The following is a 27,708-nucleotide window of genomic DNA, read 5'->3' as shown; positions in this document are numbered from 1 at the left end:
CAAAAATTGCTGAGCTCTGTAATAGGTTTTCTGTGTGCTGAAGTAGTCTTTGGAAATGTTATATGTAGTCTCTCTGTCCAGGATCAGAGTGCAACAATAATATTTCCAATACCTAGACAGCTAAAAACAAAATTATCAGCAAGTTTACTAGAAGAGCTTGGTTTGTGTTTCACTTCCAGGCACTTACTGCATGGGAGAAATTAAATTAGTGAACATCAGCAAAGCTCAGAAATTTTCCATTGTTTTCCATAGATCAAGCAAGTTAAGGACTAGCATCTGTATTTGCATCATAATTCTTGCAAGCAATCAGCAATTTTAAGGTTTACTGACTTTTATGAGGAACTCCTCAGTGTATGTTAGTTTTAGTTGTGTGTTTGGTGTCAGTGACATCCAGAGTACACTTAGCTGTGGATGAAGAATAGAGAGAGGGGAAAATCAGAAAACTTAATCCCTTTAAAAACACTTAGATGTCCTGGGCAATGAATTTTCCATTAGCAAATCCAGTCAGAAAGTCCCAGCTCTGAACACTAAGTATTTCAAGTGTTTTCCAACCCATCGTTTTTTCACGTAAAGGCTGAGAGATTGTAGCCCTTAAAATGCTGAAAGTGTTTCAGTGCTTTGGATTGGAATAGTTTCAAACTTCTCCCTCACAGATGGTTGCACTGTTAAGGAATCGGCCTCTCTTAAATCAGGAAATGATGCAATCTATTTTATTACTCTGAGACAGATTTCTGGGGGAGATCCTTTCTTATTCCAAGGCAGATTTCTAGACAAGCAAGTGGTTTTGATCTTTCTATGGGACTTGAAAATAACCTTTCTTTTTCTGGCAGCCAACAGAACACTTCAACATTTCTTTTCAAGCAACATTTAAAATATTTAATTAACCTTATTAAAAAAGCTAATTGTTTTAAACTCTCTGCTAGATCCACAATTCCAGTGCTTAGGGAAATGTAGGCAGGTAAGAATTTCTTCCATGCCTCTTTTTTATAATGGTATTTTTATTCAGTTAAATACGACCCTGAAAAGGGGTCTGGGAAAACAATGTATGATAGTTTCCATATTCTGAGCTTTGAAGATCCCAGTGCGGCTGGAAAAATAATGGGCCTCTTTCTCAAATGGAAAATGTGATGACTTCTGGAATTAATGTGTTGTAAAGAGACACTAGTGAGCAGAAGAAATACTTTTGTTTGAAAATCATCCTATACTTTGTGTGTGTGTGCAAATGTTCATGCACGCACACTGCAGTTAAGGTTTTTTTTTTTTTAAAGTCTAGGTGATCCAAAAATCTTTTTTTTTTCTTTATATGTATCAGTTATTAAAGGAATAAAGTTAAATCCCTTCTTTGTCTTAGGTTTTACTTTCATTTAGAGTTAAGCAAGAAGTTATGAAAGGATAAACTCTAATAATATCAAAAGTACCTATTTCAATCTGGTGGAATTTCATATTAATCTTGACATACATTCTGACAGTAGACAAAATTATTTGATCCAAATAAATCCTTTTTTTCCCAGTATTATCCCTTCACCCACACTTTTATGGTCTGTAGTAAAACAAACCTAATCTGTTGAGGGGGAGGAAGTTGCCCTGGATTCCAACTGTGAGATAAAACATTCTGCACAGGCGTGTTTTGCTGGCTGTGTTATAACAAAGACTGGCTTCACAACTCAGGTGTTTTTAAGGAGTCTCTGAAGTAAAAATGCTAAATAATCCTTGGTGATGAGGTGCATTAAACTGGATTTGTGGGAAGTAGAAGCCCGTTGAGGATGATGTTGCGCGTGTGCTGAATTCACGTTCTGCCAGGAGCTGGCAGTGCTGGCGCACAGCAGCGCAGCCCTCCCCTGGGCCCCTCCTGGGCACACCAACCTCCAGCACAGCAGCCTCTGAGTGTGCAATTCCTTTCTTGTCTTTAGGGGGGTTTCTCCTCCTTAAAAATATAACCAAATTTCAAAAACAGACAAGTTAAAGCCAACCGAAAACAAACCGAAAGGAGAAGACGAGAAAAGGCCAAATTATTCATATCATCATTCAGAGGATCCATCAAAAAGCCCTGTGAGGTGAAAAGTGCATGAAGATTCCCAAGTGCAGGCTAAAGTCTATTCAGTTAAGTGGTGAATATTCACAAGGGTTGGTTCCTAATTCAGTTGCATAAGCAGAAACATCATCCAGAGGTAATGGCCAAAATCTTTTTCATAGAATCTCTGCCCAAATAGAAGCAGTGACATAGCTGAAAATTTATTATGGACTTACACTGTTTTTTAAGTACCATTGTTGTGCAGATGGAAAAGATCTGTGAAGGTATGAGGCATTTTTTCATACTAATGGCACTGCATCAGAAGGATGAACTAGAATTTTTTACATAATTTTTTAAAAAATTAAATAGTTGTGTTTTTAATAAAATTTACTTTAGTCAAGAGATTACTTGTATAATAGACTGTAATCTCAGCAGAAAATCTTTATTCTCTTGATGTTGGGTAAATTGTTGGATAAGCTGAATCAAACTTCCTGAGAAAGCTAAGTATTTAACTCTTCTTGAATTTTTGGCAGGTTTGACTCAGCATTTAGTTACAGACTACAAGCAAGTTGTAAAACTTCTAGAAGAAGGAATAGCTAAAAGGTATTTTACATGACAAACCAGCTCCATCTGTATTTAACTCTTCTTTCACTGTGTATTGATTTCACTGATGTTTATTTTACTGACTGGGTTGGCAGTGCTTTGTGATGACAGGATGTCAGATTTGGTGATCCTGCATATGAGACACACATGGGACATTACCTATCACCATTTTGTCCAGAGCAAGAGCTACAAGCACTCATGAAGTTCTTTCTTCAACACTGATCCCATGCTGACTTACCTACAAAATTCCACCATCTGTCAGTGATAAAAAATGCAAGCCAAGAAAACATTTTGCTGTAAACAGACATCTATTTTTCTCCTTCACTTGCTCATGATACTTTAGGCTGGATAGCTTTCAACTCACTTTGTCATATAATTCAGTGATTTAAAACTTCTGAAAATATAATGTGTACTTATTTATTTTCTAGAAGTACTATGTTTACAATTATTTGGTTTTCTGTCTATAAGTTACTAGTCCAAATTGTGTTTGCTGTCAGTGAACTGTGGGGTTTGGAACAAAGGTGAAGTCAATGATTTTAGTTCTTGTTAGCTGAGACATTTTTTGACAAGAAGCCTTGAATATCTTTACAGGTGCCATTGCAATAATGGAAAACAGTTACATTTGAAAGAATAGTCCAAATCCTAATCACAGTTCCGAAACTGTTATTAAGTCTTATGATAAGAGTAGTCAAGGTTTTAAAATAACAGTGATGCTGGGAAGTAAATAAAAACTAAGCTTTCTCAGTTTCCACCTTACCATGTTCTCTGCCAAATGCTCAGGAATCAGATCCAAGAGTGCAGCCTGCCATATTCTCCAAGTTTCACATTTTTAAATTTATCTGCTGTATTTGTTGATTTTGATTTCCTTGAATACAGGGAAGTAATCCTTTGTAATTAAATGGTTTGTTCTTCTTTCTAGAATCACAGCAGCTACACATATTCACAATGCCAGCAGCAGATCCCATGCTATCTTCACCATACACTACACTCAGGTTAGCTAAAAATAACCCAACTTCCTCTTCACTTTCAAAAGCATTGTTCACTGTGTTGTGCATTGTTTACTTGTCACTATTTTGTGCTGTCTGTAGTAATGGTGGAAGCTGTTACTTATTTCCTTTGGATTACACTGCAGATGTGTTGAGTGTTTATTGAAGCATTCTGTTCCTTTGTGCAAGCTTATAGTCAGAAGTGATGCCAAAACCTCACTCTTAAAAGAAATGTTTTCAGTTTCAATAAGCCCTTTGAAATGCAATAACCCCTTAGATGCTGTGAAAATTACATGTAAATATGTTTGAGGTTATGTTTTATCACACTTGTTTAGGATTCTTAATTGAAGTACAGCATTAGTTTATACCAAAATTTTATATCTGTCCAGCTTTTTAGATGTACTCATCTATTTGGCATCCTGTACTCTGCCTGAGACAATGCAGCCTTTCTCTGGAGGAATTACATCCTTCCCTGGCAGGGAAGTCATCCAGTGATCCAATAGACCTTTTCTATCTCACACTTCTAACATCCTGTAATCACAGAACATTTTGGGATATTTTTCCTTAGTTTCACAAAAGACCTTTGGAATACATTAGTGGAAAATAACTCTGCAAGGTCTACAAGAAAGCCTTTCACAGTCTCTAGGCAGTAAAGGTTTTTTAGAGAGGAAATTGGCATAAGAGGGTAGTTTCTCTGTGGGGTGAGAAAGCTGTTGAATTTGTGGTTTGAACATAGTCTGAGGGTCAAGGTCACAAAGGCAGTAAGACAATCATATGAACAACTCAGCTTCAAACAAAAGAGCACATCAATTTTATTTTCATTAATTAATTAAGAGGAATAATAAACTTCCGTATTGATTTTTTTTTTCTTCAGGCTATATTGGAAAACAATCTTCCATCTGAAATTGCAAGCAAGATCAACTTAGTGGACCTTGCAGGCAGGTAATGAAGGGCAGAGAGGTAATTTTCTCTGAAGAAGCTGGCAGAATTGTCTTAAAAGATGAAGTTGAATATTTTAAAATTTCATTGAACTAACAGAAATCTTGACTTTCTTATAATGTAACAGGGAATATTAATATTGTCTTTGTCAATAGTTCTTCTGTACTGGGTATTGTTTTTCATTGAGGAAAGGAATTTCTGGGTTCTCAGAACCAATACTGTGTTATTGAATATATTTAAGTAATTCCATTCAGCTCTATATTCTTATTAAGTGGCTTTTCTGTCATGTGTTGTTGGAATTACTAAATCTGTCCTTGAAAAGAGAGGGGCAAAAAGGAATGTGTTCCTCATGGCTGCCTAGCATGGGTAGGAGAAAATAGTTATATCTCACTGTCTATTTTGTTCATATTCCAGAAGTTCCTAAGTCTCTGATCTTTGTTGTACATTTCAGTGATGTAAATGTGGTTGTGTTGGATGTGGCTGAAAACAGAAAGATGGCAGTTCTGCTGAAGAATTGTAGAACAGTTATAGAAAAAGATTTTGTTTTCTTAAGAACATAAATTACCATGCACGTATGGTCAGAGAAAGTGGCATTGAGGGAATATGCAGACTTTTGTACTGAGCCAGGCTACCCTTGTGGAGATGTGAAGCGTATGTTATTTTTTTTTTAATTCAGAATTTGAGTTGGCCAGTTCACAATTGAGTTTGTGTTTTGTTGGGTCTTTAACAGTATCATGCACCAACTGTTCATGGTTCTTTGGATTTTCTGAAATAGAGGGAAATACAAAATATTTGAAGAATATGGGTTTTTTAATTGCAAAGTTTATAATTTCTGCTTTATTGTATTGCTTGAACATACATTGTTTTCATATTGGCTGTTAATAATTAAGCATTTTTGTTTATTTTGCATTGTCTTTTTCACACTTGCTTGCTACAGTGAAAGAGCTGATCCCAGTTACTGTAAAGACAGAATTACCGAAGGTGCCAATATTAACAAGTCATTAGTTACACTTGGAATTGTCATATCTACTTTAGGTAAGCACATTAGTTCTTTATTTTGAAGAGTAGTGATAAAAGCATATGACTCACTCACTGTGTGTTGAGTGTAAATGTTATTTGCATTTCCATCAAAAAGTTCAACAGAGCAGCTGTGTGGTGTCTTCATAAACTGTAATGACATCTAAGAAAATTAAGTAGCCATGACAGAAAAGAAAAACTCCTTTCCTGAGCTCTGTGGTACCTCTCCCTCAGCACAAAATTCCCAGATGTTCAGCAGCTGCCAGAGCATTAGCAGCCTCACAAGTGAAGGGGAGAGCAGCCGTGTGGACAGCCCTCCCTCCGGCGGCAGCGGGGCCCGGCGCCCGGCTTACATCCCCTACCGCGACTCCATCCTCACCTGGCTGCTCAAGGACAGCCTCGGGGGCAACTCCAAGACCATCATGATTGCCAGTGAGTTTGGTTTCTGTTAATGGTTTAACATTTTGCACTACATGGTGCCTTTAATACATTCCTCTACTGCAGTGAAAAGACAGCTATAACACTTAGAATCTGTCCTTGAAAAGATTTTCATAAACACTTCATAGAATCCTCAAGGAAATGAAAATGCATGCTGATTGTGCATGAAATTATGTTTAAGAGTCTTACCAAGGTGGTAGCTTTGATTTTAGGTGATTCATGCAGTTATAAATACAGTCTGGAGAAGACATTCTCTGTGAGCTAAATGAAATAACCCTAAGGTTATTTTTTTTATCTTTTAAAGAAGCAAGACTTTAAAAAACTTCTTAAAAAATGATGGGTTAAACTGAATGTTTTTTAAAATTGTGTCATTTGTTTTCTGTCTGTAGCTATCTCGCCTGCCAGCTCCAGCTACAACGAGACCATGAGTACCTTGAGATATGCTGCAAATGCCAAAAATATTATTAACAAGCCCAGAGTAAATGAGGTGAGGCCTTGAGTTCTGCCTAAGGTAGCCTATGCAGTCACAATTTGTCTTCTTCTCAGTACACAAAATAATGAAGCCCTTAAATATATGGGAATGATTTTGGCCACAGAATCTGAGTTTTATTCATTGCCTGTTCTAGGAATGAGCTCTGACTTTATGACAGATTCATTTGCTTGATTATGCAGAGGTCCTTCACAGGCTGCACAAGTTAAAAGATGGCAGAGTATTAAGGAGAGAGTCAGGTACTGCGTTGGAGGCCTGAATTCTATTGCTGCCACTGCTATCCCATTCTTATTCAATCCTAGATGTTCAGATGCTTAAGGCAAATTTTCAGTGTGTGCTTTTTTCTCGTTTTCCACCCTTACACTCTGTCCACATTTATAAATGTGAAAAATGTAAACTGTCTCAATCAAAGACTTAGTGTTAAAACAGATTTGGAGGTTTTAGATACTATAGTCCTAAAAACCAGCATAAAAAATAATTCATGGGGAAGTGCATATTTCTGTGTGTCTTTACAGCAAAATTTAAGCAGCACATACTGATTCAGATCTACAGCCAGATATGCTAGAAATATAAAACTCTAGAATTGCAGTTCTGATCATTCTTGGCCTGGAATTCTGCATGAAGCTCCCTTTCCACACGATCACATAACTTATGGACTGAATCACAGTGCATTCGTTTAAGGAATATACAGTGAATTTAGGTTTCAAAAAAAGTCTTGATTCCAGCCATTTCCTAATATTTAATCATTTAACTTTACAGCTTTAGTAGTATTCTTTTGTGATTTGGCTTAAGCATATCAAGATTTTATTTTGTAGATGAAAGGATAGAATCTTAGAGTTGTACTTCACTATTTGCTTTCCTAACTGTACTCTGTTAAATTTGTGCAGAATCAAACCCTTCTAATTCTAGATTTCTCAAATTTAATTTGCATTTTAATTACCAGTGTCTATAAGTCGTTTTCAGACATAAATAGTAGCAGCAATTGTGTGCTTGGTTTTGCCAGCAGCAGTTCTCAGCTCTGTGATAGGCTGAAGTCACATTAACACTTGTGGATAAACCACTTGTCACACACAACATCTCACAGCCTCCCAACTTGTGTATCCATCACTCTCTTGCACAGCCCATGCTAGACCCTTGACCTTCAGTCTTCCCCTCACTGCAAATTGACCTGGCAGCCCAGAGAAAGCTGTTTCTTGACTCAAGAGTTTGTCTGAAATGTCTGTAAAAGCTGTTTTCCAGAAACTGCCAGTGCAGAAATGCTTACTCTGAAAGTGAGATGAATACCTCACAGCAAGCAGACAGGAAATTCTTTTTGTATCAGGTTTATGTGTGTATCTTTATGTATGTATGTAGGGGCTTTTAATACCATCCTGGATGACTCTCTGGCTTCATCTCCTCTAATTGGATTTTATGGACCAACATTAATAACAGCATCTTTCTGATGTAATAGAACTATTTTGAAGGTAAATCCTTAGAAGTAGTGATGAATCCATCTGGTCATGATGGGAACAAATGCTGTGGTAGGTCTGTGTTCAGAATAGAGATGGAAAAACGTTTATGGTAAAGCAGAACCTATCAAAGATGAGACCCACCTGTCCCTGGCCAGTGCATCTCAAGGGCCTGGCAGAGTGAAGCAAGGAGTAGTGCTGTGAGTTTGCCTATTCTCCTCTCTTCTTGGCTGCTGGATTATCTCCAGGTTGATTTCTTAAGCTAGAGTTTTTTTGAGACTGATTTTTCCAACAGTCTGTATATCAATGTTTCAGGATGCAAATGTGAAACTGATCAGAGAACTGCGAGAAGAAATTGATAGGTTGAAAACTATGCTGATGAGCTTTGAACTGGTATGTAGCAACATTTCCCTTCTGGAGCTTTTGTGTTACTTTAGGTAGCTTACATTCATCTCACCTGTTTATCTTGCCATGTTTATTGTAACTGGAGAGAAATGAAACTGCTCTCTGGGTGACTTTGTAATTATAAGGTTAATTGCTTTTCTGTCATTTCTCCTCTTTCTGTCATTGTACTGATGAACTTGAAGTATAAGTAGTCACGTAATGATTCAAAAGGATTTCCTTGCCTCTTTTTCATAGAGTTGGATGGTTTATCTGTCCACAAATACTATGAAATAGAAATATTTTGATTTTAAAGGTGTTGAAGCTTCAAGAGATTAATTGCTGTTTCACACTTCCTGCATGCTCTCTCCCTGCAAAGGAGTTGTGAACATCTGTGAGCCCTCACAATACAGCTGACATCCCTGGTGTTTTTCTCTCTTGGAATAATAGTAGTGTCTTGGTTTTCCAAGCCATGGAGAGAATGTTTTGATGAAAGAGACAGAAACTACACTTCAGGATGCATTTACACATAACTATCTCTCAGTTATTGTTTTTCAACAGTTCTTTATGCCAAAAAATTGCATGCAGTAGCTAGAGAGATGTAGGCTAAATGCTAGAAGGCAGCATGTGTATTTTCTCTTTCCTTCTCTTGACTTCACCTCCTTGAAATGCTGCAGAGTGAAAGAACATGCCTGCCAGCTGTAAATAAGAAAACTAACACGTAGATCTTGGTGGCTGTTTTTTGTACAGAGAAACTCCAGTCCCTCTTGGAGTGATGACAGGGATGGCAATCTGACTGAGCTGGTCCTTCAGAATGAAATGAAGGTGTGTACGATTTACTTGATGCTGAAACTATCTCCTGTTCCACTAGGCATGGGGGATAGCATTGCTATAGTTGTGAAACTCTTTTGTCTTAATCCTTTCCTTTTTGCTCTGCAGATGCAGGAAACTGCCATCCTTAATTCATGTTGAGCATGCTCTACTAGTTTGTGACAAAAGTCTCATGTCCTTAATGGGACACAGTCCACTGTGCATCACTAAGCCTGCACAATCTACCTCTTGTTTGAAGGCTGTCTCAATATATCACAGCAATTCATTATACACAGTCTCTCCCTTCTAACATAAACTCTAATTTATTCAAATGAAAATATTCTACATTATCAAAATTACTGAGAAGCTTTGATCACTGCTAACCTGGAAAGGTTTTGTAGAATTTAAGTTTTGCCCAAAGACAGTCAAAATAATTTGTTAGCATGATCAAAAAGAAAAATTATCCTGCTTAGTAAGTGAAACAGTTCTCTCTCCTATTCTTTGAGATTGAGCAATTGACCAAAGACTGGACAAGTAAGTGGACAGACAGGAAAGCCATCATGGAAGAGTACAGTGTGGACATCAACAAAGAAAAAGCTGGAGTAACAATTGATTCTAATTTACCTCATCTAATGGCCGTGGATGATGATATCCTCAGCACAGGAGTGGTGCTATACCATCTCAGGGTGAGATATGGTCACTTGTCTTATTTTACCCTTTCATTTCAAAATATTTGTTTTGTTTGGAAATGGAGAGTGCTGAGGGTGACTTTACAACAACAGCTTTCAAAATATGAAGGTTACAGATCATAAGATATAATGAGGGGGAAAAGAAGAAAATAATTGGAAAAGGAAAAGGAGAAGAATTCATATATGACTATAATTTGACCCCTTATGAATGCATGTGCAAAGTATTTGATATTGTATTATAAGCAAAGCAAAATATTTATATTAGTCCACAAAGCATGAGGGCAGTTATGTGTTCATATATGGAGAAACACAAAGGATGGTGGATGGTGCTTAAAGTATTGCAGACAACTGGTCCAAATTTTATTATGCATTTGTATACTTAAGACTGGAATATTTGTACATAAATATAGATAAAAGTAAGGTTAAAGAAACAAAAGCTCACTCGGGCAACAATTTTTACACATTGCTTTTAACCCTATGAGAGGTCTGCCACGTAGATACCAGGTATGCAGCATGAAAGTTAATTACTTGTGGTACTGCTTGAGTGACTATTTTTGAAGACCACGTAGAACTCCTGGCCTCACAGACACTGTTTTATTGTGTAGCTGCTAATTTCAGGCAAAGCTTTCACTAATAAACTTTTATAACATTGGATGTATATTACTGCACATTATGGCATATGATGTACATGGCTGGGTCAGATAGTTTTAGGGTTTTTTTGGGTTTTGATACAGCAAGTGCTAGGCCAGACTTCAGCATTTTTAATATTGCTTAAATGAATGGAAATTACTGAAATATTGATGCTGCTTAATGTGGAAGGCATGTTGGATGGGCACTTCTACAGGGATGCACTCATTGCCAAAATATATATTAAATATAGTTAAAAATAACGTATCTGCCTACTAATAAAAAAAATCTTTATCTAGATTTTGTGGTAATTAACAGTTTAAGGACACAGGATTTTTTATTTCTCTTAAAAATGGCAACAAATAGAACAGAAATCTTGTTATTCTTCTATCATGTTGAAAGAGAAACTTAACTAATTTTTCTCATGCCAATGAAGAAATTGTACTAGGTAATTATTAGGGACCAAATATTTATGTCCAGTGCTGATCAACATGCAACTTCAACTACTCAACCCGACATTAACAATAAATACTTATTGAAAGCAACTGCTACTACTTAAATCTTTTTCTGTTATGTGCCATTGGGGAAAGAGTAAATACTTTCCCATACTAATTTTGACAACACCTCATTTAAATATATTCATTTTAATGCCATAACATTGTTTGAAGGGTCACCTTCTGAAGTCATTCATGACTGTCACACTAACATCTTTGTCCCTTCTTTCTTTGCTTCTAGATGCTGCCTTTTCTTTTCTTTGTGCTTTACATATTTTAGTCTCTGGTGTCTGTTATCTTCATCTGAACAGCAAGAAGGTAAAACATTAGTGGTTCCTTACAAATTAAAGCTTCATCATATAACAACTCTTTACATTGTACTTTTAGAGAGATGTCACAGCAGCAGTTTCCAGATCATGCAAAATAAATATTATGTTACTCTTTTACTCCCCTGATATTTCATAGTGTTTATTGCACTAACTGATGCTATCCCCACGCTTAATTTCTGGCTTTCATTAATAAAAGATATATGTTTTCCTGTGATTTAGCTGACCTTTTTTGCATAGCCTAAAAATATGCAATTTGTTTATTGTTTCAGTGAAAGGTATACTTCATAACCTTTTTTTGAAAGTTGGAGTACTTCCAGAAGTGAAGGGGCAAAGCAATCTTACTCTTTATGGTTCTGTAATGTACTTTAGGAATTCTATCCCTAGTCATGAGAAACAGCCAGAAGAGGTAACAATGTAAAAACACTTCAAGGGGTGTGAAGAGGTGTGCCAGGTCAGGTTGTGCAGTCCTTGCATCTGAAACATCTTTCCTTTTTTCAGGTAGAATATTTAATATTAAATTAGGAAAGACTAAAAATATGACAATTATTAGTTCAATAATAACATTTAAAAAATGAAATCAGCATGGTCCTGGGATATAGTTATTTTTATTTTGTTTTCTCAAGTTAAGTTGGTTTGCTCGTATCATATCTGTACCTTTGGCCTCACCTGCAATTTTTAGTTGGATTTAAACTTACCCAGAATCACTCCCCTGACTGGGATGCTGTTGTGAATTTCCTGAGCCAATACTGCTGTAATACACTTTTCTTAATTAAATTGTATTACCAGAGAGTTATTTCAGCAACTTGGAAAAAGTTTCTTTTGGAATTACAGTAACTATACAATTCATTGCCAAAGAAGAAGATAATTAATAAAGAGACTTTTGAGGAGTTTGTTTGCTCCTCTCTGCATAAACTGTGTGTTGCTAATTCACTTGATCGAGTGACATGAGTCAAAGGCCATATGGACCACAAGTTTTCTAGAAGTCACACCAGCCCAGGTGGATACCTTGCAGTTGAGTCTGCTGAACATTAAATTGACATGTACCTTGTTAGTGGCTTCAAGTGGAGGCACAGCCCAGCCTTCAGCCTCTGCAGCAGATGAAGTCTCAGCAGGGCTCTTGCCTGGGGGAGCTGTTGGTTGGTTCAGACAGCTGAGCTCTCTGAGGAGCTTTGTGATAACCATTCCCTTTCTGCCCAGTGCATAAACCCACTGTGATTCACCCATAATTATCCAGAACTGAGGCACCTTGGAATAGTGCACAGCTTCTGTTTTCCCAGTCTTCAGGCAGCTGATTGCTACTTCGTGCTTGATCTTTTAATCTGAGATTTACAATATACTTGGAGGAGAGAATATATGTAATTTGTTCTAATTTGAATACAAAATCATACTGTTTACTGTCCATAATTAATTTTAATAAAATTGAGAGGCTTGCCATTAAAGTAATTTTAGAGTGCATTTACCAATCACTTTACCATAACCAATTACATTGTCTCTTTAGAACTGGGAAATTATCTTGGGTTTTTTCCCTAGGAAAAAACATAGAACTGGTAATGGAAAGTAATAGATAGATGGTAAATTAATTTAATTAATTGCCTTTTTTGGCAGTTTTTTTTCTTGTGTTATTGTTTAAACAACTATTTTTTATTGGTATTTGTAGGCAACCATAAAACTACTGTCTCACTTCCATTGCTGACCCATAATATAGTTCAAATCTTGTTCTGGAGACATTTGTTTCTAGGCAGTTCTTTTTTTGAAGTTATTGAATCTTCAGGTTTGGGAATTTGCCCATCTACCATAAGCACCAGGAAGACTTCATAGATGTCATTTAAGTTTCAGAAAAAAGTTCTTCTTTAGTAGTTAGATTAAAGATATGACAAAGTGCCCTTACAAATTAGGAATTCTGTTACTTCTAAATTAGAAAAGCCTGGTTAATTGAATCATCATTTTGTAGCTTCTTTCTTTCTGCATGGTTATTTATTAAATTCATTATCTCATTTCTGCAAACACCAACTCTCACTGTAAAAGTGCAAAGCATCAGGGTGCATGTTCATATTCAAAATATTGGTCTCAAGCACAGTCCAAATGTCATCCACTGAGGGTTACTTTATCTACTGGAGTTATGGAAGCTGACATACTTCAGGATGAAGAGTAATTGCAATATTAAGGGGGACAATGGGCTGAAATATTACGAGTACACAGCATTTGCTTCAAACAATTCATTCAGAGACAATTTATTTTAAGTATTTGCTAAAATGATGTACCAAAGCTTTTTAAAGTCGTATATATAGTCTTTTTTGTAACCAACTTTTAAATTAGCTCTTTTTTGTTTCAGGAAGGAACAACCAAAATTGGAAGAAGTGACTCAGACCAAGATCAAGACATTGGTAAGAGAATGGTATTACAACTTAATTTGTCATATGGCCAGGTCAAACCAAGAAGTTTGCATTTGTCATGTGTAACAGCTAGGTAGAGTTTCTTTTTGTCAGCTTTCTTTATTGAAAGAGTTAAGTAGAAGAGGCTCATTATTAATGTTTGCTAAAATATGTGATTATTTTTTGTTTAAGAGGTTAAAAAGTCAATGGATATGACCAAATTGAGATCTCTTCAGAATTTTCTTCCCACTTGTAAAATGCTTCACTAGAGTTTAAAATTATCTACATCTAACATCCAAATTCTCAGATATTTTGCCCTAAACTAGGGGCACAAGTGATCACGAGACATTGAAAATGATTTTCAACTCTACTTGTACAGAATATTTTAGATATAAAGTCCAAATTATTTAGAATATGTCTTAATTTAATTTCTGGTTTTAATTTTAGTGGTCAATCTCAGGAGCTAGATACTATGATAGAGAACTGAAAGTTTCTACTAAAATTGGAAAATTTGCAGGATCTCATCTTTGGTTAAGTTCTGCTAAGCTTGGTTATGTTTGATTATTTTCTGCCAAAAGATTAGTAAATTATAAACAATAAATGCCATAATGGCATTAATAAAATTCAACATAACAAGAATTTGCACATCAGCTCACAGATCAGAAATACAGTACCAGAAATACAAAAACAATGTCACTATTTCCAATAGTGAGTTTGAGTAGTAAGTTTTTGCTGTGATTAAGTATTTACCAGCAGTATTTAATCTTGTTTTGCACATGATACGTTTCTCTGGGGTATGAAGTATGCACAGTGTCAAACAGTCTGTGGCAGTCCATTCTGAGGAGAGCAGGGCAAGCCCAACCCCTTGAGCAGGTGAGGTAATCCCGGTGTTGCAGTTTTGCAGGGGCAGTGGATTGAGAGGAACCACTGTTGGATAGACAACCACTGCGGGATCGTCACCCTGCGGCCGGCCCCGGGCGCGCGCTGCTCTGTCAACGGGTGTGAAGTGTCTGGGTCCTGTCGTCTGTCACAAGGCAAGATTTGTGTTTTCTGGGAATGAACGCTGCACTGTGGTCACCTCGGCAGTGCAGTTCAGATCTACAATTTATGGAACTTGAGCAGATCAAAGAAAGACATATCTCAGTCCGCTGCCAGCTCCACAAGGTTTGATCCATGGCTAAATAAATTAGGTACCCCATAGAAGTAAAATTAAAACATTGGTGGCAATATTCTGTGTCCTTTCGGCAATGGTAGTATGTAGGGTTTTGAAAAGGGAAGACGTAGTCAGAGACTTTATTGTGGAAAATAGTGGAGACTGACTCTAAGTCAGCTGGTCACTGAAAGGGCTTTTTGACAATTATATAATATGGTTGAAATAACCTTCAGCTTTCTCATGATGTATTTAGGTGGAAGCTAGTAGCCACTAAGTCATAGGCTATAATGAATGAATTCAGATTAAATGGATCAGGTTTCCATACTTTCAGGTTCTTTAAAGTAACAGTCTAGCTTCAGGGAGCTTGCAGTGATCTAGAGTCTTAGAGATACAGTGTAAAAACAAGTTTTGAGCAGTGGGTTGGTTATTGTTTTGGCATGAAGTCATGCTGGCTTTTAATATGAATGAGGAATTTACAGTTTACTCTGCAGAGATCTCTAATTTATTTGGATGCTGTCATTACAGATTGAAAACTCTGCCATTCCATAGTGACAAATGGTAAAAACAGTTCTCAATTCTGTGATTTACAGAAAGCAATTGGTCAGATTTTTTTAACCTATTACTCTATAGTAGTTTGATTAATTATGTCTCTGCAAATATCTAATTATTTTGTTTTCACAGGGGCCCTTGTTGTCCTTGGCAAATCTTATAAGTTTAGATTCAATCACCCAGCAGAAGCTGCTATCTTAAGACTAAGAAGATCAGTAAGTTCTGAAACAGTTTTTCTCTTCTTTTTTTTTTCTCTTTTTTTCTTCTTAAAAGCTGGCCTGATAACGATAATATTTCATCTCATCATCAAATTCACTTGCTTCATTTCCTCCATCTTAATGGTCTGTAATGACACTAAACCTCTTGTGGGAGGACACTAGCACTTCCTTCAGATGTGCTTAGCAAAAGATGATGCAGACCTCTTGAATAATTTAGTGTTTCCTATTTCTAGTCATGACTACAGTAGGATTGAAATAAAAAGGCAGAATGCTGCAGTGAAAAGACCAGTTAAGAATCTTTCCACATGTGATGATTTTCAGAGTTATCTTCCTTCTTTGTCATTACACTGTCTTGAATGAAGTATACTAGAAGAAATGGAAAATTTATGGGATTAAGTACTTAAGTGTTGTTGACTCTGAAAGCAGTTCTATCGGGAATAGACAAAATATTTCTTGGTATGTTAAATTCAGGAACTAATTACTGTAAGATATTTTTTGGTTGGCTAGTTCAATAATGTTTAAGAAATGAGATAATTCTTAAAATGACAACTGTAACTAAAAACCTAATTTAAAAATACAAGTTTTCTCATTTAGGAATTAACCATATTATCAACTGCTATTGGCAAGAGTCTACCTTTTGAAATGATTTTCATTTATTAATGTTTTCTGCTTTCCACTCTTGCATCCTTTTGTACTCACTTCAAGATAAGGGGCTTAACTTCTGTTTGTTTTCATTCTTAATTTCTCGATTACTAAAACATGCAGTACATTCAAATAGAGCTGCAAAAAGAGATGTACTCAGTAACAAAAATGTAGCAATTTTGCTAATTATCAAAGACTAAGCAGAAGTGTGAGATTATAAACTCACATGGGAAGTACTGTGTGCAGCCTTGCACACAATAGTTAACAATGACAGTACTAATGATAACTTGGAAGTTCCTGGGTTGCTGTGATTTTTTAAAATCCCTGTCCTATGTGGTGTGCTTTCTGTAGATTAATGAAACCCCACCCACTGTGAGTTATGGAGCTTTGGACTGGCTCAATTTGGATGGAAGTTGCATCAATTCACCACATTATATCCTTTCTTCTCTCTACAAGTAAGTTTAAAACTAAGAAAAAAAAACACCTGAAAAAACAATTTCTCTTTTGGGATGATGTCTGAAATAAGGGACTTGGCATACAGAGTAAGTCCCATCATGTTTTTAAGTAGTCAAAAATATCAAATACATTGAGGAAAATACAATAGAAATACAAGAATACATACAAGAATAGAATACAAGAGAAAATACATTGCCAGCCAACTAGTGTAGAGCATTAAGATATACAAGCAACAAACCTGCAAAATCGTTTATTGATGCTCAGTAAGAAAGTATCTTAGATGAGACTGTCAGCCTTAATTCAATTCACTTGGACATCTGCTTTACAGCTAATTTATGATTTTTACAATATTATTGCTTCAATGCACAGAATGGCCTTTTCAGGATATGATTTAGCCAAGGCAATTATTACCAATTGACTTTTGCTGCATATTTGTTGAGGAAATCAGAGGGTTAGTTCATAAATTCCCTTTAGTTCAAGTCCTCATTGAGCCCTTCATCTCAGAAGGCCAGTGTAATTCCTTGTTTTTGTTTTTGCTTTTGTTATTTAACTGAGCAGTAAATAAGGCATATACTGCTGCTCATACTCAGTGTTTAGTGTATGCTTTCATAGCAGAGACTTTATGAAATGGAAAGGATTGGTGTGATGAAGACAGTGATTAATATGTATCAGGAAGATGAATTATGTTCTGTTTCACTTCATAACATTGAAAATAGAATATTACTGAGTTAAATATAACTGGGTTATTTTTTCTTTTTTAATTCCTCTCAGCCTGGCACATTCAATTAACCTGTTAAAGGCAAGAAACAGCTATCTTTTCATTCATATCTGCTGGTGGTTCTGCTTCTTGCTAGAGTGCTTTTGGTGTGGTAACATACTAGGAATCTTTTACCTCTTTCTAGAGGAAGTATTTAATCTCATTTTTATGAGGATAAAATGTTATCTCTGTTTTAAATATTCTTCATGCTTCTAACCAAGTGGTTCGCTTTCCACCTTAGTGTTGTTTTTCATATGTTCTCTTTAAGGTATTTAATCTCTGCATTTGCTTTTCATTTGCTGCAGTGATTTTATTTATGTACTGAAGAACATTTTACACATCATTGCTATACTTTTCTTAGGAAAAGTTAGAAATAATTTTAAAAATAAGGGTTTGTCTAATGACCTTCAAATGTACACACCAAGGTGCTCTTTATGTTGCTAAAAACAGTTGTGGAGCTCTTGTCACTAGTTCTTTTGATGAATCTAGAAAAAACTGAAGAAATCCAGAAGCATTATGAACAGTTTATCATGAATTTTTACTTGGTTTTCCCTTTTTAACCTGACAAAACTGCAGAACATTTCTGATTGATTTTTTTTCTTTATAGACCATGTTCAGATAGCAGACTTGTTTGTGTTGAGCAATTTTTTAATCACTTGGACAGGATGTTACAAGCATGTTACATTGCTTAAAGTTATCCTCATGCTTACCTAGAGGATTTCAGATGGTTACTGCAGTTAAAAATGAAAATGTTGTGGTATTGCATTTTCTTGGGTTTTACAGGAATGATCTGTAAACTACATCTTATAATAGCTGGTTTTCACCTTAAGTAATCCAGTGGTCCTACTGTCTTTTTGCAGTAACCTGTGAGCCTGTGTTTCTGTACAGACAAGAAGTTTTGCTCAAGGAGGGGGTAATGGTTGAGACACCTAGCCTAAGATTGATATTATAAGAATAAAATTATATATGTGGTGTCTCATGAAGAAAGGTCAATGTCAAGTACTAAAAGGTGTGTGAGAGATACTTTGCAAACCATAATACAGGACTAAGTGGACTACAGGGAGTATTTATCTGATCACCAGTAGAAAAGTCTGCCCTAATGCAGGGTCTTGTCTCTGCCAGAAAGAGATGCTTGGAGGAAAATAGAAGACCAGGTTAAGCTCTGTGTGTGTTTCTTGTTCTCTGTTCCCCTCTCACTTGAAAGGTCTTGGTGCTCTCCTAGCTGCTAGAAATCTGCATCATCCTCTACTGAAAATTGCAGCAACATTGTGTGCAATAGGCTTCAGTGAATTTTTCTCACCCTTTTTCCCCGAATATTTGATTTCCTGTTTTTATTTTTGCAGTCAAAAATGTACAAACTGTGAAGAAAACAAATGTTCTCTTGAAACAAGGTAAGATTATTGATGTGTCTAAATCATGCTGAAATTTTTGACACCTTTAGCTTTGCCTTTCTCCTGTGCTACACTGATTTCCTCCAGAAGAGATGGAAGCTCACACTTTAAGCTTTAATTCAAACTATTTTATCATATTGGAACAAGAACATGTACATGAAGCTGAGTTACAGGCAAGGCTCTGCAACCGTGTTCTTTTCTCATATGTGATCTTGTGCAAATGGTTTGCATCTTTGTTCCATGTGCAGTGTGCATTTAAAAGCCATAACTAGAGTGAGGCTTACTCTGAAGTTGCCACCAATTTCCAGCATATAAGAGCCTTAAATGTATTAGATTTTGTGCCAATAGTAGGTACTGGGAATACTCATTAGTATTTTGGAAATTGCTTGGATAAATTGGGTTCTCTTGTGGCAAGAATAAAATCGCTTTAGGGAAAAGTGAAAAAAAAATATTCCTAGTATAGAATGTGGTTCATTCATGCAAAGAAGCACAGCAGCTGCAAACAGAAGTAATTCAGAAACTGTTGAGTTTCCACGGGTTTAAGTACCTTTTTCATCAGGACCTGATGGTACTTTACTTTCTTCTCAGTTTCTTATTTCAGATCATGGCAACACATGTATTACAGTGACAATTAGTAATGATATGAATTTTCTGTCTCATGCTGTCAGTATGATGACATTTTTCTCATCTGCCTTTTATGGGTTGTATTACCAGTTCAACCTTTAAATGTACATTAAAATATTTTGAGAAATGAGAGGAAAAACTATTTTCTATGACTGCACACAAATATTAAAACTTCAGACATTGTGAGTCATTATACTCTCATTTAGTTGCTTGCTCATACACCCTACTCACAAGAGCCCCAGCACTGCAAATTTCTGATGTTTGCTGTCAGCCAGCAAACACACAGAAGGCTTGTGAATGGCATCAGTCATCATATTACAGCATCACCACAAACAAGTAGATAACAAAGGTCTTTCTCCTGCCATTACCTTAATACCATACTGCATGCAAACAAAAATTCTGATTTTATTGTCTTGGTGGATTAAAAAAAAAAAAAAATCCATAGGAGTTTTTCCATTAGAGTTCAGTGGTATAGCAGCACATTGAATTATTTAGCTGCTTGAAACATGCTTGAACTCCCTTTCCTTGAAAATACCAACATTGTTAAATGGTGGGGCGGGTGGAATTCAATACAGTATAACCAACATATTTATTATTCTAATGTGGTATAGTTAACTTGTCCAACTAATATCTGCAAAATACTCTTGACTTCTTATTAACAGCTTTCATTTGAGTATTTAAAAATGCTCTACCAAAAAACAGAACAAAAAGGTTAAATAAAACTTTTGCATCTCTTAAAAGATACCTCAAATATTCTGTTTCACAAATGCACTGGGTCAGTTACAGCAACTCTACAGTTTACAGCAGAATTGTATATAGTGGATTAGTAGGGTAACTAATTCTATTAATAACTGACATTGTGAAGGGAAAACCTGTGTTAGCTGAACTGGAATTTAAAGAGGCAGCATTGGCCTTTATTGGAGAATGTGGCTGTGTCTTTTGCATGTGACTCTTGGCCTAAAAGAGGTCTGGTTTAGAGATGTATTTAAAGGGGTGCTTTAAATAAGGCATTGCTTTGCTGTTATTTTGGGGGCTTTGGCAAATAAGAAGAGGTTTTGCAGTTACATAAGTTTACATAAGGCTAAAAAAAACACACATGAAACAGAACAGTGTGCTTTTTCTCTAAGCAAACCAATTAATCAGAAATCTAAATGGCACTTCACTTGATGGCAACTTCTGCGAAGGGGATTACTATGTGCGTAGGTTTCCAAAGATCCCTTATTTCTAAAGGTTTCTGACCCTGCTGGCCATTTTGACTGACTTCTGGCTCCCACCTCCTGCCCACCACTTCCCAACTTTTGGGTTGAATTCTGTGAGTGGCATTCCTTTGGGATGCTGAAGGAGGTGACAATACAAGGTCTTTGTATCCCCTTCACTGCTCTTCCCTTTGCTTTAGGGAAGAGGAGGGAGAGGTTTGGGCCCCTGTGCCAGGCAGCAGCAGATGTGGATCCTGTGCAGCTGCGTGGTGCCTGCTGCTGCTGCTGCTGCTCTGAGCCCCTGCGGGAAGGGGCCCGGATTGGACACGGCTAGAGGGGGAGGATAGAGCTGGAGAAGCTGGGAGCAGTTGTGTAGATGTGTATTAGTGGATAGGCTTGTAACTCTAACTTGTGACTGCTCTCAGTGTGGGGTTTGCAAGGGCGCAAAATGCCTTGCCAGCATCTTTTTTTCTGCTTTATTTTTAACTATTTTTCCCTTGGGAAAAATAATTTGTAAAAGACAAATAAGGCTTGAACACTAGGCAGTCGAAAAGATGGGGATGCTAACTTGACTGATGTTTTTTCTGAGAAAACTGGAAAATTTCAGCTTTTGCCACAAGTAATTCTTTTTCACTGTAGTTTCTCTATCTGAGCCTTAGGATTTTGTTGCAGCAGGTATTCAGAGCTATTGCTGCCATAGTTACTGGAAGCTGCATTATGCTGTAGCAGCCGCCAGCCTCTGCATCAGCAGCAGAAGTGTTTGGGGAAGAGGGGAGGAGAATTGCACAATAGGATCCCAGAGAGCTGACAACAAAACCGGCTGGAAAAAAATGTGGATTTATAGATGGTTCGTTTAGCATGCACCGTGCAAACTTTGGAGAGAAAAATGAGATGGAAAAGCAATCCAGCAGAATCGGTATCACATTAATGTTTTCTCAGTATTGTGATTATCTTTAGTTTAGGGTTGGTGTCTTTTTTTTGTCATCTTACTTGCAGCTTTTAATGGTTTGCTTGGAGGAGGGGGTAACTGTTGGCACTTCTTGCTGCATTTGATACACCCAGAAATCTGCATGCTTTTATGAAATTCTCTGCAAAATTGTTTTTTTTTAATATGCTGTATGCTAGAGTATGCAGGTCCTGTGAAACCAGACTTCATGTATGTCTAGATACCTGCAGAAATGAAGCTGTTTCTTTTATGTTTGTCCTGAGGCTATTTTATTTCCTGCTAAAACTGTACTGAGTGCAGATTGCTTGTGTGGAAAAGCACGAATATGAGCAACAGCATGCTGTGCTTTTTTGCTGTATCTCATAGCATTCCAGGGTTTCATGTCTAAATTTAACAATACATCTGATTTAATATGTTTTAGATTAAAAAATTAGTGATCTCTCCTACTTATTACAGAATTTGGCTAAATTGCTATGTTAACAGGATTGATACTTGGTTTTAGTTAAGTCATTCAAACATATATTACACAAACTGATTGTTCTTTGAATTGCTTATTAGGTGAATTAGCTATGAGGTGTGTGTGAATGTGTTATTTTCTTTCTGGGCCATTGTCATGTCCTTTTTTAGTTTAGTTTATCATGTTATTTTCACAAACCAGTAGGAGTGTGCTGACATGACATAGCATGTTCAAAGGTAGAAAGGGAACATTCTGACTTCATGTTCTTGGTTTCAGCAGTTTCTGTGAGAGAGGGATCTGTATCCCAAACTAGCCAGTAATTCTTCTCTCACAGCCAGTATTTCACAGCCAGAGGGAAAACATCATCTTGCATTTGTGTATTATGTAAGTGGCTCTGAATGGGTTTCCATTATCTTTTTGTTCCACTTCAGTAAACTGTCTGTAAGAAGCAGCTTCATAAAAAGCCGTTTAATGTTCAGTCTCCGTATTCAGACCTGGCTTTACTGCTCTGCCTGATTTTTGTTTTGTACTATTAGAAATTAGGAAATGAAGCAGAAACACTGAAATAAGGGCAGAACTGCAAGTTGTATATATACTGGAACAAGAGTATTTGTTACAGTGACTTTAACCTTACAGAGGGAGAATTGTACCAGCTAGCTACGTCACCTGAACAAAAGCAGAAAGAATACTGCAGTGATTTCTGGGCTGAGTTAATTTTTCCAAGGTTTAAAGTGGAGTCCTCTGGACTCTGCCTTTCTGGGGTGTAGTCATAATGTGGAGCTGTGATTAATACCATCAGTTTGGCCTGCCTCATGTTCTGCTCTGTGTGCAAACACACACAGCTGTTGGAAAGGATCTCACAATTTTGTGTTAGTTCAGCAAAAAGCCATCGCTGCACACGTGAGGGAATATGCTAGTGCTGCTGAGAGCAAACAGCACTGTGCCACGTGCATTGTTTGTATTGCCTGTTCTCTATTCCTTTATAATGTGGGGCTGGGGTGTGGTTTCAGCAAGGTTGGAAAGTATAGGAAAAGCTTGTGACCCTCTCACAACTGTAAACAGATGTTACCTAACCACCCCTCTGGGCATTGTTAGGTCTTTGGATGGAAATGCAGCACTGAATTGTTTCATTTACTTAAATGTTCTGGGTTTCAGTTTGTAAGCAGTTTGAAATCTAATAAGTCAATTTTATGGGAAGATTGGCTGAGAGCTAAAAATCATGGTTAGGAAGAATGAGAGATATTTTATCAGAAGAATTTTATCTAGTTTTAGTAAACAGCTGCAGAACAAGAATTCTTTCACTACTGTATTAGTATCATGCTTCTTTTCAGCCTGCTGGCAATGATTTACTCCATTTCCTCAGTTTCATGCAGAATGATGCTAACAATGATAAATTAATAGAAATCAACTTTTCTGATGTTTGATATTGCTAATGGATCCCCATCACTTCTCTTGGATGAATATCCTTTGCTTCTTTCACATGTCTCAGACTAAGCAACTTGCCCAAGATCATGTGAGACGAGTGACAAATTTAGATTCATATTTTTCAACTTTCATACCGCCATAGGAACCAGAGCTTTCATATGTCTGTTAGTAGAACAGGTTAAAGACTATCTTGTCACCAGATTCTGCAGAGAGGCTGTTAGGTTTGGTGCAGAGGCATCCAGAAGCACTCCTTGTCCTGAAGACCTCGCAGGCCAAGGGTATGAAAGCACAGAGGTCATATAACTGCTCCAAAATCACAAGTGTTTTGTCCCACATCAGTACTTTAGCCTCCAGATTATATGACTTCTTCCTTAGAAAATATGGAAGACAACCTCCAAGCTGCATTTAGGGCAAGCCTCCCTCAGAGTTACCATTGAAACCATGGGAGCTTTTCCTAACAAGATACTTCAGATTCAATACTGTGTGTGGAATGTGGTTCTTCTTTAGGGAGACAATCTCTCTTTAACCTCTGAGTTTGTCCCCCTGTGTTACAAATACCTGAACATTGTAATTGTCCTAGAACCATTTCAGTGCTGCAGGGAAGTGTCAATTCAAACCTACTTCAGCTGAATGAGAAATGAGGCATCCCACTTCTATTTCCTGGAGATCAATTCAAGTTTATCTGAGAGGGAAAAATGACAAATCACAGGGTACTGGCATCTTTGGAGACGAGCCAAGGACAAAGAGATCTTGGACCTGCATATTCTTACAATTTGTTTGTGTGGGTGACAAATGGACACAAACCACTTAGCAGATGGCAGCAGCAAAGTTTATGCTGTGTTTGCACTGTGGCAGACAACTGAACAGAAGATATTCTCTTTCAGTTATGCTCAGCATTACATTTACATAAACCTTAAAAAAAACCCAAATTCCATTTTTCTCATGTGAGCAAGATCATAGTAATATTGTAAATTATTGAAAATCTTAAAGCTTTTATGTACTGAGACCTTCCTATTACGTCTTATGAAGTGCAATGCATGTACCATGTAAAGGTACTCCAGGAGATTTGTAGATTTTCGCTGCTCAATTATTTAATCTGTTCTTTTTGTTAAACTATCACACAAAATCAAGTTTTTGCTGTAGAAATGGTTGCTTTGAACACATGCTTACAGTTCTAAATTGAGATGTTAAATTATTCCTGTGTAGCAAAGGTCAAACATGCTTTTCATACAGATGACATTGTATTGGTAGTGATTTTACAAACTACATGATATTTCCAAAGATTTCCTTTGAAATTATATTTTTGATGATTTTTTGACCTTCAGGGACTCTTTAGAGTTTGGTGTCTTTTATTGCTTTAGAAGTATAATAAATACATTATTTAATTTCTTATTAAACTGTAATTAAAACATTTTTTTCAAGATTCAGGGGTTTAATTTTCTGAGGTTATATATATTAATGCAGTGTTTAGCAGTCACCTTTAGATATGATCTATCTTTAATGTTAATAATTTTATGGTAGCATATGGAGAAGCAGAATATATATTCCTTTCAGAGGGCTAAGGTATCTTGAATATTATAATGCATTATGGTAAGAAGATACTATTTTGGTTGTTGTTCTGTGTGTGTAAAATTTTGGCACACAGTCAGAAGCCAAACATCTTGCAGAAGATTGTAAAGCAGTTTTTCACAGGCTACTCACTTTTCTGATCCAAATTCTGCTCCAAATATAGAAGCAGTAACCTGATAGAGTTCTTGCATCCAACAGAGATTTGGGTGATCAAGGTCTTTCTTTGACACTGCCAGAGACTGTTGGTGAAATCCTGACAATGTCTGTAAATATTTTTAAGTTGGAGTTTTTGATCTGAAAACAAAGAATGTTGGTCATTTCTGTAAAGCACTTGAAAGTACTTAGATGACAAGTATCTTATATAGTGGTAATAAAAATTTTTAGCATCTGAAAACAATCCCTTCCCCAGTTTCATTTATGGAAGAATACAGCAAAATGAAAATTGATAATATTTTTTAAAATTATTTTTGCTATTATCTTTCTGGAAATGGAATTACCTGCTTCACTACTAGAGCTGTCATGTTTTCTGGAATTTATGACACAGCCTGCTGTGACACAGGTATGAGTTTCTGTCATAATGCACTTTTATTGAACTAAACAACATCTTGAAAATTGTCTGTCTTTCTTTAGTAAGATGACTGGTTTTGTTACAAATAATATTTGCTTCTGGTTTAAATTCACTGTCAACATTTCTAACAGCAGAGAAATAGATGCTGTGCATGAAGAGTACAAGCAGAAACTGAGAGACCAGGAAGCTTTCCACAGAAAACAAATTCAACAGCAGCAGCTCTATGTTGAGGATTTAAAGCAGCAGATTCTGAGAGGACAGATCAAAGCAGAGCAGGAACTGGAAAATGACCAAGCACTCATCAACCAGCAAATCCAAGAAAGTGGGTACCTGCCTCTTCCCCTGCTTCACTTCCCTTCTATTACTGCATGCTTCCATCCTCTCAACATTTCTGTGCTAGTGATGCTTTGTTTTATGAGTGGAACTTTTATTATGGCTAATTACTGGATTTCTCCTACAACTGCCTTTCCCTTGAGAACAGTTACTGAGCCTTGATTAACAGAGCTGTAGGGCCTCCTTTGCAGTGCTTCAGCAGCACTGTTTAATTAGCACTGCAGGTCATTAGCACTGCTGGGAAGGACAGCACCAGCTACTCCCCTGTGGCTCTGAGCCTCCTCTCCTGGGCTGATCCCAATCCTGCCTCCCTGCAGCCATGGTTCTGGTGTTCTCTAGTTTGTCTTCTAATGAATTATTTGACCTAGGTTTCTTGATAAGCAAAGGGTGCCTATACAAAAATTTCATTCCCACCTGGCAAAATCTGCTGTTTGATCCTGGGAGAAGAAAACTTCTGTGAATTTTTGGCAAGGTTTCAGACCAAAACTTATGCAGCCAGCTATCCTTTAATTATGCCAGCCACAATGAAGAGATTAAAAGGAAATTGTTTTGATGGGCTATAGCAGAAGAATATATAGATAGTACAGAAAATCCAGAGAGTTTCCTCAAAACATATTTATTTTGTTGCTCTGTATACTTGTTCTCTGTTTCCCTCTAGTTCTGCTAGTTTCACTGTGTTCTTGCAAAGCTTAGCCAGGCAGGTAGTTTTTGCCAGCCAAAAATATAATTCTTTACTTGGCAACATACCAAAGTTCTTCACCTTTTCTGTGCCCTCTGTGGCTCAGCTCCTGACAGAGGCAAGGTTTTGACCAGAGATTAATTAGCACCTTAAGCTTGCAGCTCTCCTGCAGGGAAACTCATCTGCCAAATATCCTGCTTGCTAAAATCATGTTAAAGAGAACACATCTGGCAACAAAGTTGAGGTTTTTGTATGTGAAAACTAAAAATGTTATTAAGAAAAATTAACATAATGATAAAAATGCTTTCCTTTTATCCATACAGTAACCATAGAGTTAGAATTCCTACCTCTGTCCATGTGCTCTGTGCAGAGCTGCCCATCTAAGCAGGACAGGAGATTCATTGTGGTGGGGATCACTAATGAAGAGTGTTTAACAAGATCAGTATTCATCAAGCAGGTGATCCCTACAATGTCTCTGCACTAATGTTTTCTTGCACTAGGGAAACCTTCAGAGCCCCAAATTCCTCTCTTGCAGCTCAGCTGTGCAGACCTGCAGGAAGCCCTCATCCATCACATCAAACCTAAATACCTCTTAATTCCTACATCCCTGAATAAGCAATGAAACATTGCTTATTTAGTAAAGGACTGCACATTGAAACTAAGTTCAGCCAAAAAAAAAAAGACAGCAGTGCTTTGAGAAACTTTGGTTCTTTGAGAAATGCTTCACTTGTAAAGGAATCTGGCCTGAGATTTTTACATTGCTTGTTCAGCAATAGATTTCTTTTGTTTGCCTTGAGAGCTGAATATGTATATTTTTATAACAGCATAAAAGATCTGCTTCATTAAGAGAACAAAATCTGATTCATTAAGGTTCAAGCCATCAGATTCAACCAGGTCATGGTGATCTCAATAATCTCTTATTTTGTTGCATTTCATCATAGCTCAGATTGAAGCTGGTGTGCTCTGAAAAACCTCTAAGCACATCCGTCCCTTACATGGAATAAAAGTATTCTTACATACAGGGTTTAAAATAAATCAGCATGGTTCTGTTCTCTAATGCATCCTCACTGACTGCAAAGATCAGGTTCTGAATATTTAGTATGTAAGCAGA

At 36.8% G+C, this 27,708-nt stretch overlaps 1 protein-coding gene across 2 annotated transcripts in view; it reads left to right on the top strand.

The window, feature by feature from the left end:
- STARD9 (StAR related lipid transfer domain containing 9) overlaps nucleotides 1–27,708 on the top strand; it is a 95,766-nt gene that overhangs the window by 45,170 nt on the left and 22,888 nt on the right. Inside the window, exons 8-22 of one of the 2 annotated variants that reach the window (XM_021533517.3) lie at nucleotides 2,545–2,614; nucleotides 3,534–3,606; nucleotides 4,475–4,542; nucleotides 5,477–5,574; nucleotides 5,791–5,988; nucleotides 6,384–6,481; nucleotides 8,248–8,325; nucleotides 9,064–9,138; nucleotides 9,630–9,809; nucleotides 13,595–13,646; nucleotides 14,531–14,668; nucleotides 15,469–15,551; nucleotides 16,548–16,651; nucleotides 18,753–18,800; nucleotides 25,720–25,907. In XM_021533517.3, the coding sequence (XP_021389192.2) occupies nucleotides 2,545–2,614; nucleotides 3,534–3,606; nucleotides 4,475–4,542; nucleotides 5,477–5,574; nucleotides 5,791–5,988; nucleotides 6,384–6,481; nucleotides 8,248–8,325; nucleotides 9,064–9,138; nucleotides 9,630–9,809; nucleotides 13,595–13,646; nucleotides 14,531–14,668; nucleotides 15,469–15,551; nucleotides 16,548–16,651; nucleotides 18,753–18,800; nucleotides 25,720–25,907 (1,551 nt within the window). Of the gene's footprint in view, nucleotides 1–2,544; nucleotides 2,615–3,533; nucleotides 3,607–4,474; nucleotides 4,543–5,476; nucleotides 5,575–5,790; nucleotides 5,989–6,383; nucleotides 6,482–8,247; nucleotides 8,326–9,063; nucleotides 9,139–9,629; nucleotides 9,810–13,594; nucleotides 13,647–14,530; nucleotides 14,669–15,468; nucleotides 15,552–16,547; nucleotides 16,652–18,752; nucleotides 18,801–25,716; nucleotides 25,908–27,708 lie in introns of both variants that reach the window. The other variant, XM_021533516.3, reaches the window with a different exon arrangement.

The sequence above is a fragment of the Lonchura striata genome, chromosome 6 (genome assembly GCF_046129695.1).
Source record: "Lonchura striata isolate bLonStr1 chromosome 6, bLonStr1.mat, whole genome shotgun sequence".
Classification (NCBI taxonomy): Eukaryota; Metazoa; Chordata; class Aves; order Passeriformes; family Estrildidae; genus Lonchura; species Lonchura striata.
Note: the sequence above shows the minus strand (reverse complement) of the source record. Positions and strands in the feature narration are given on the sequence as shown.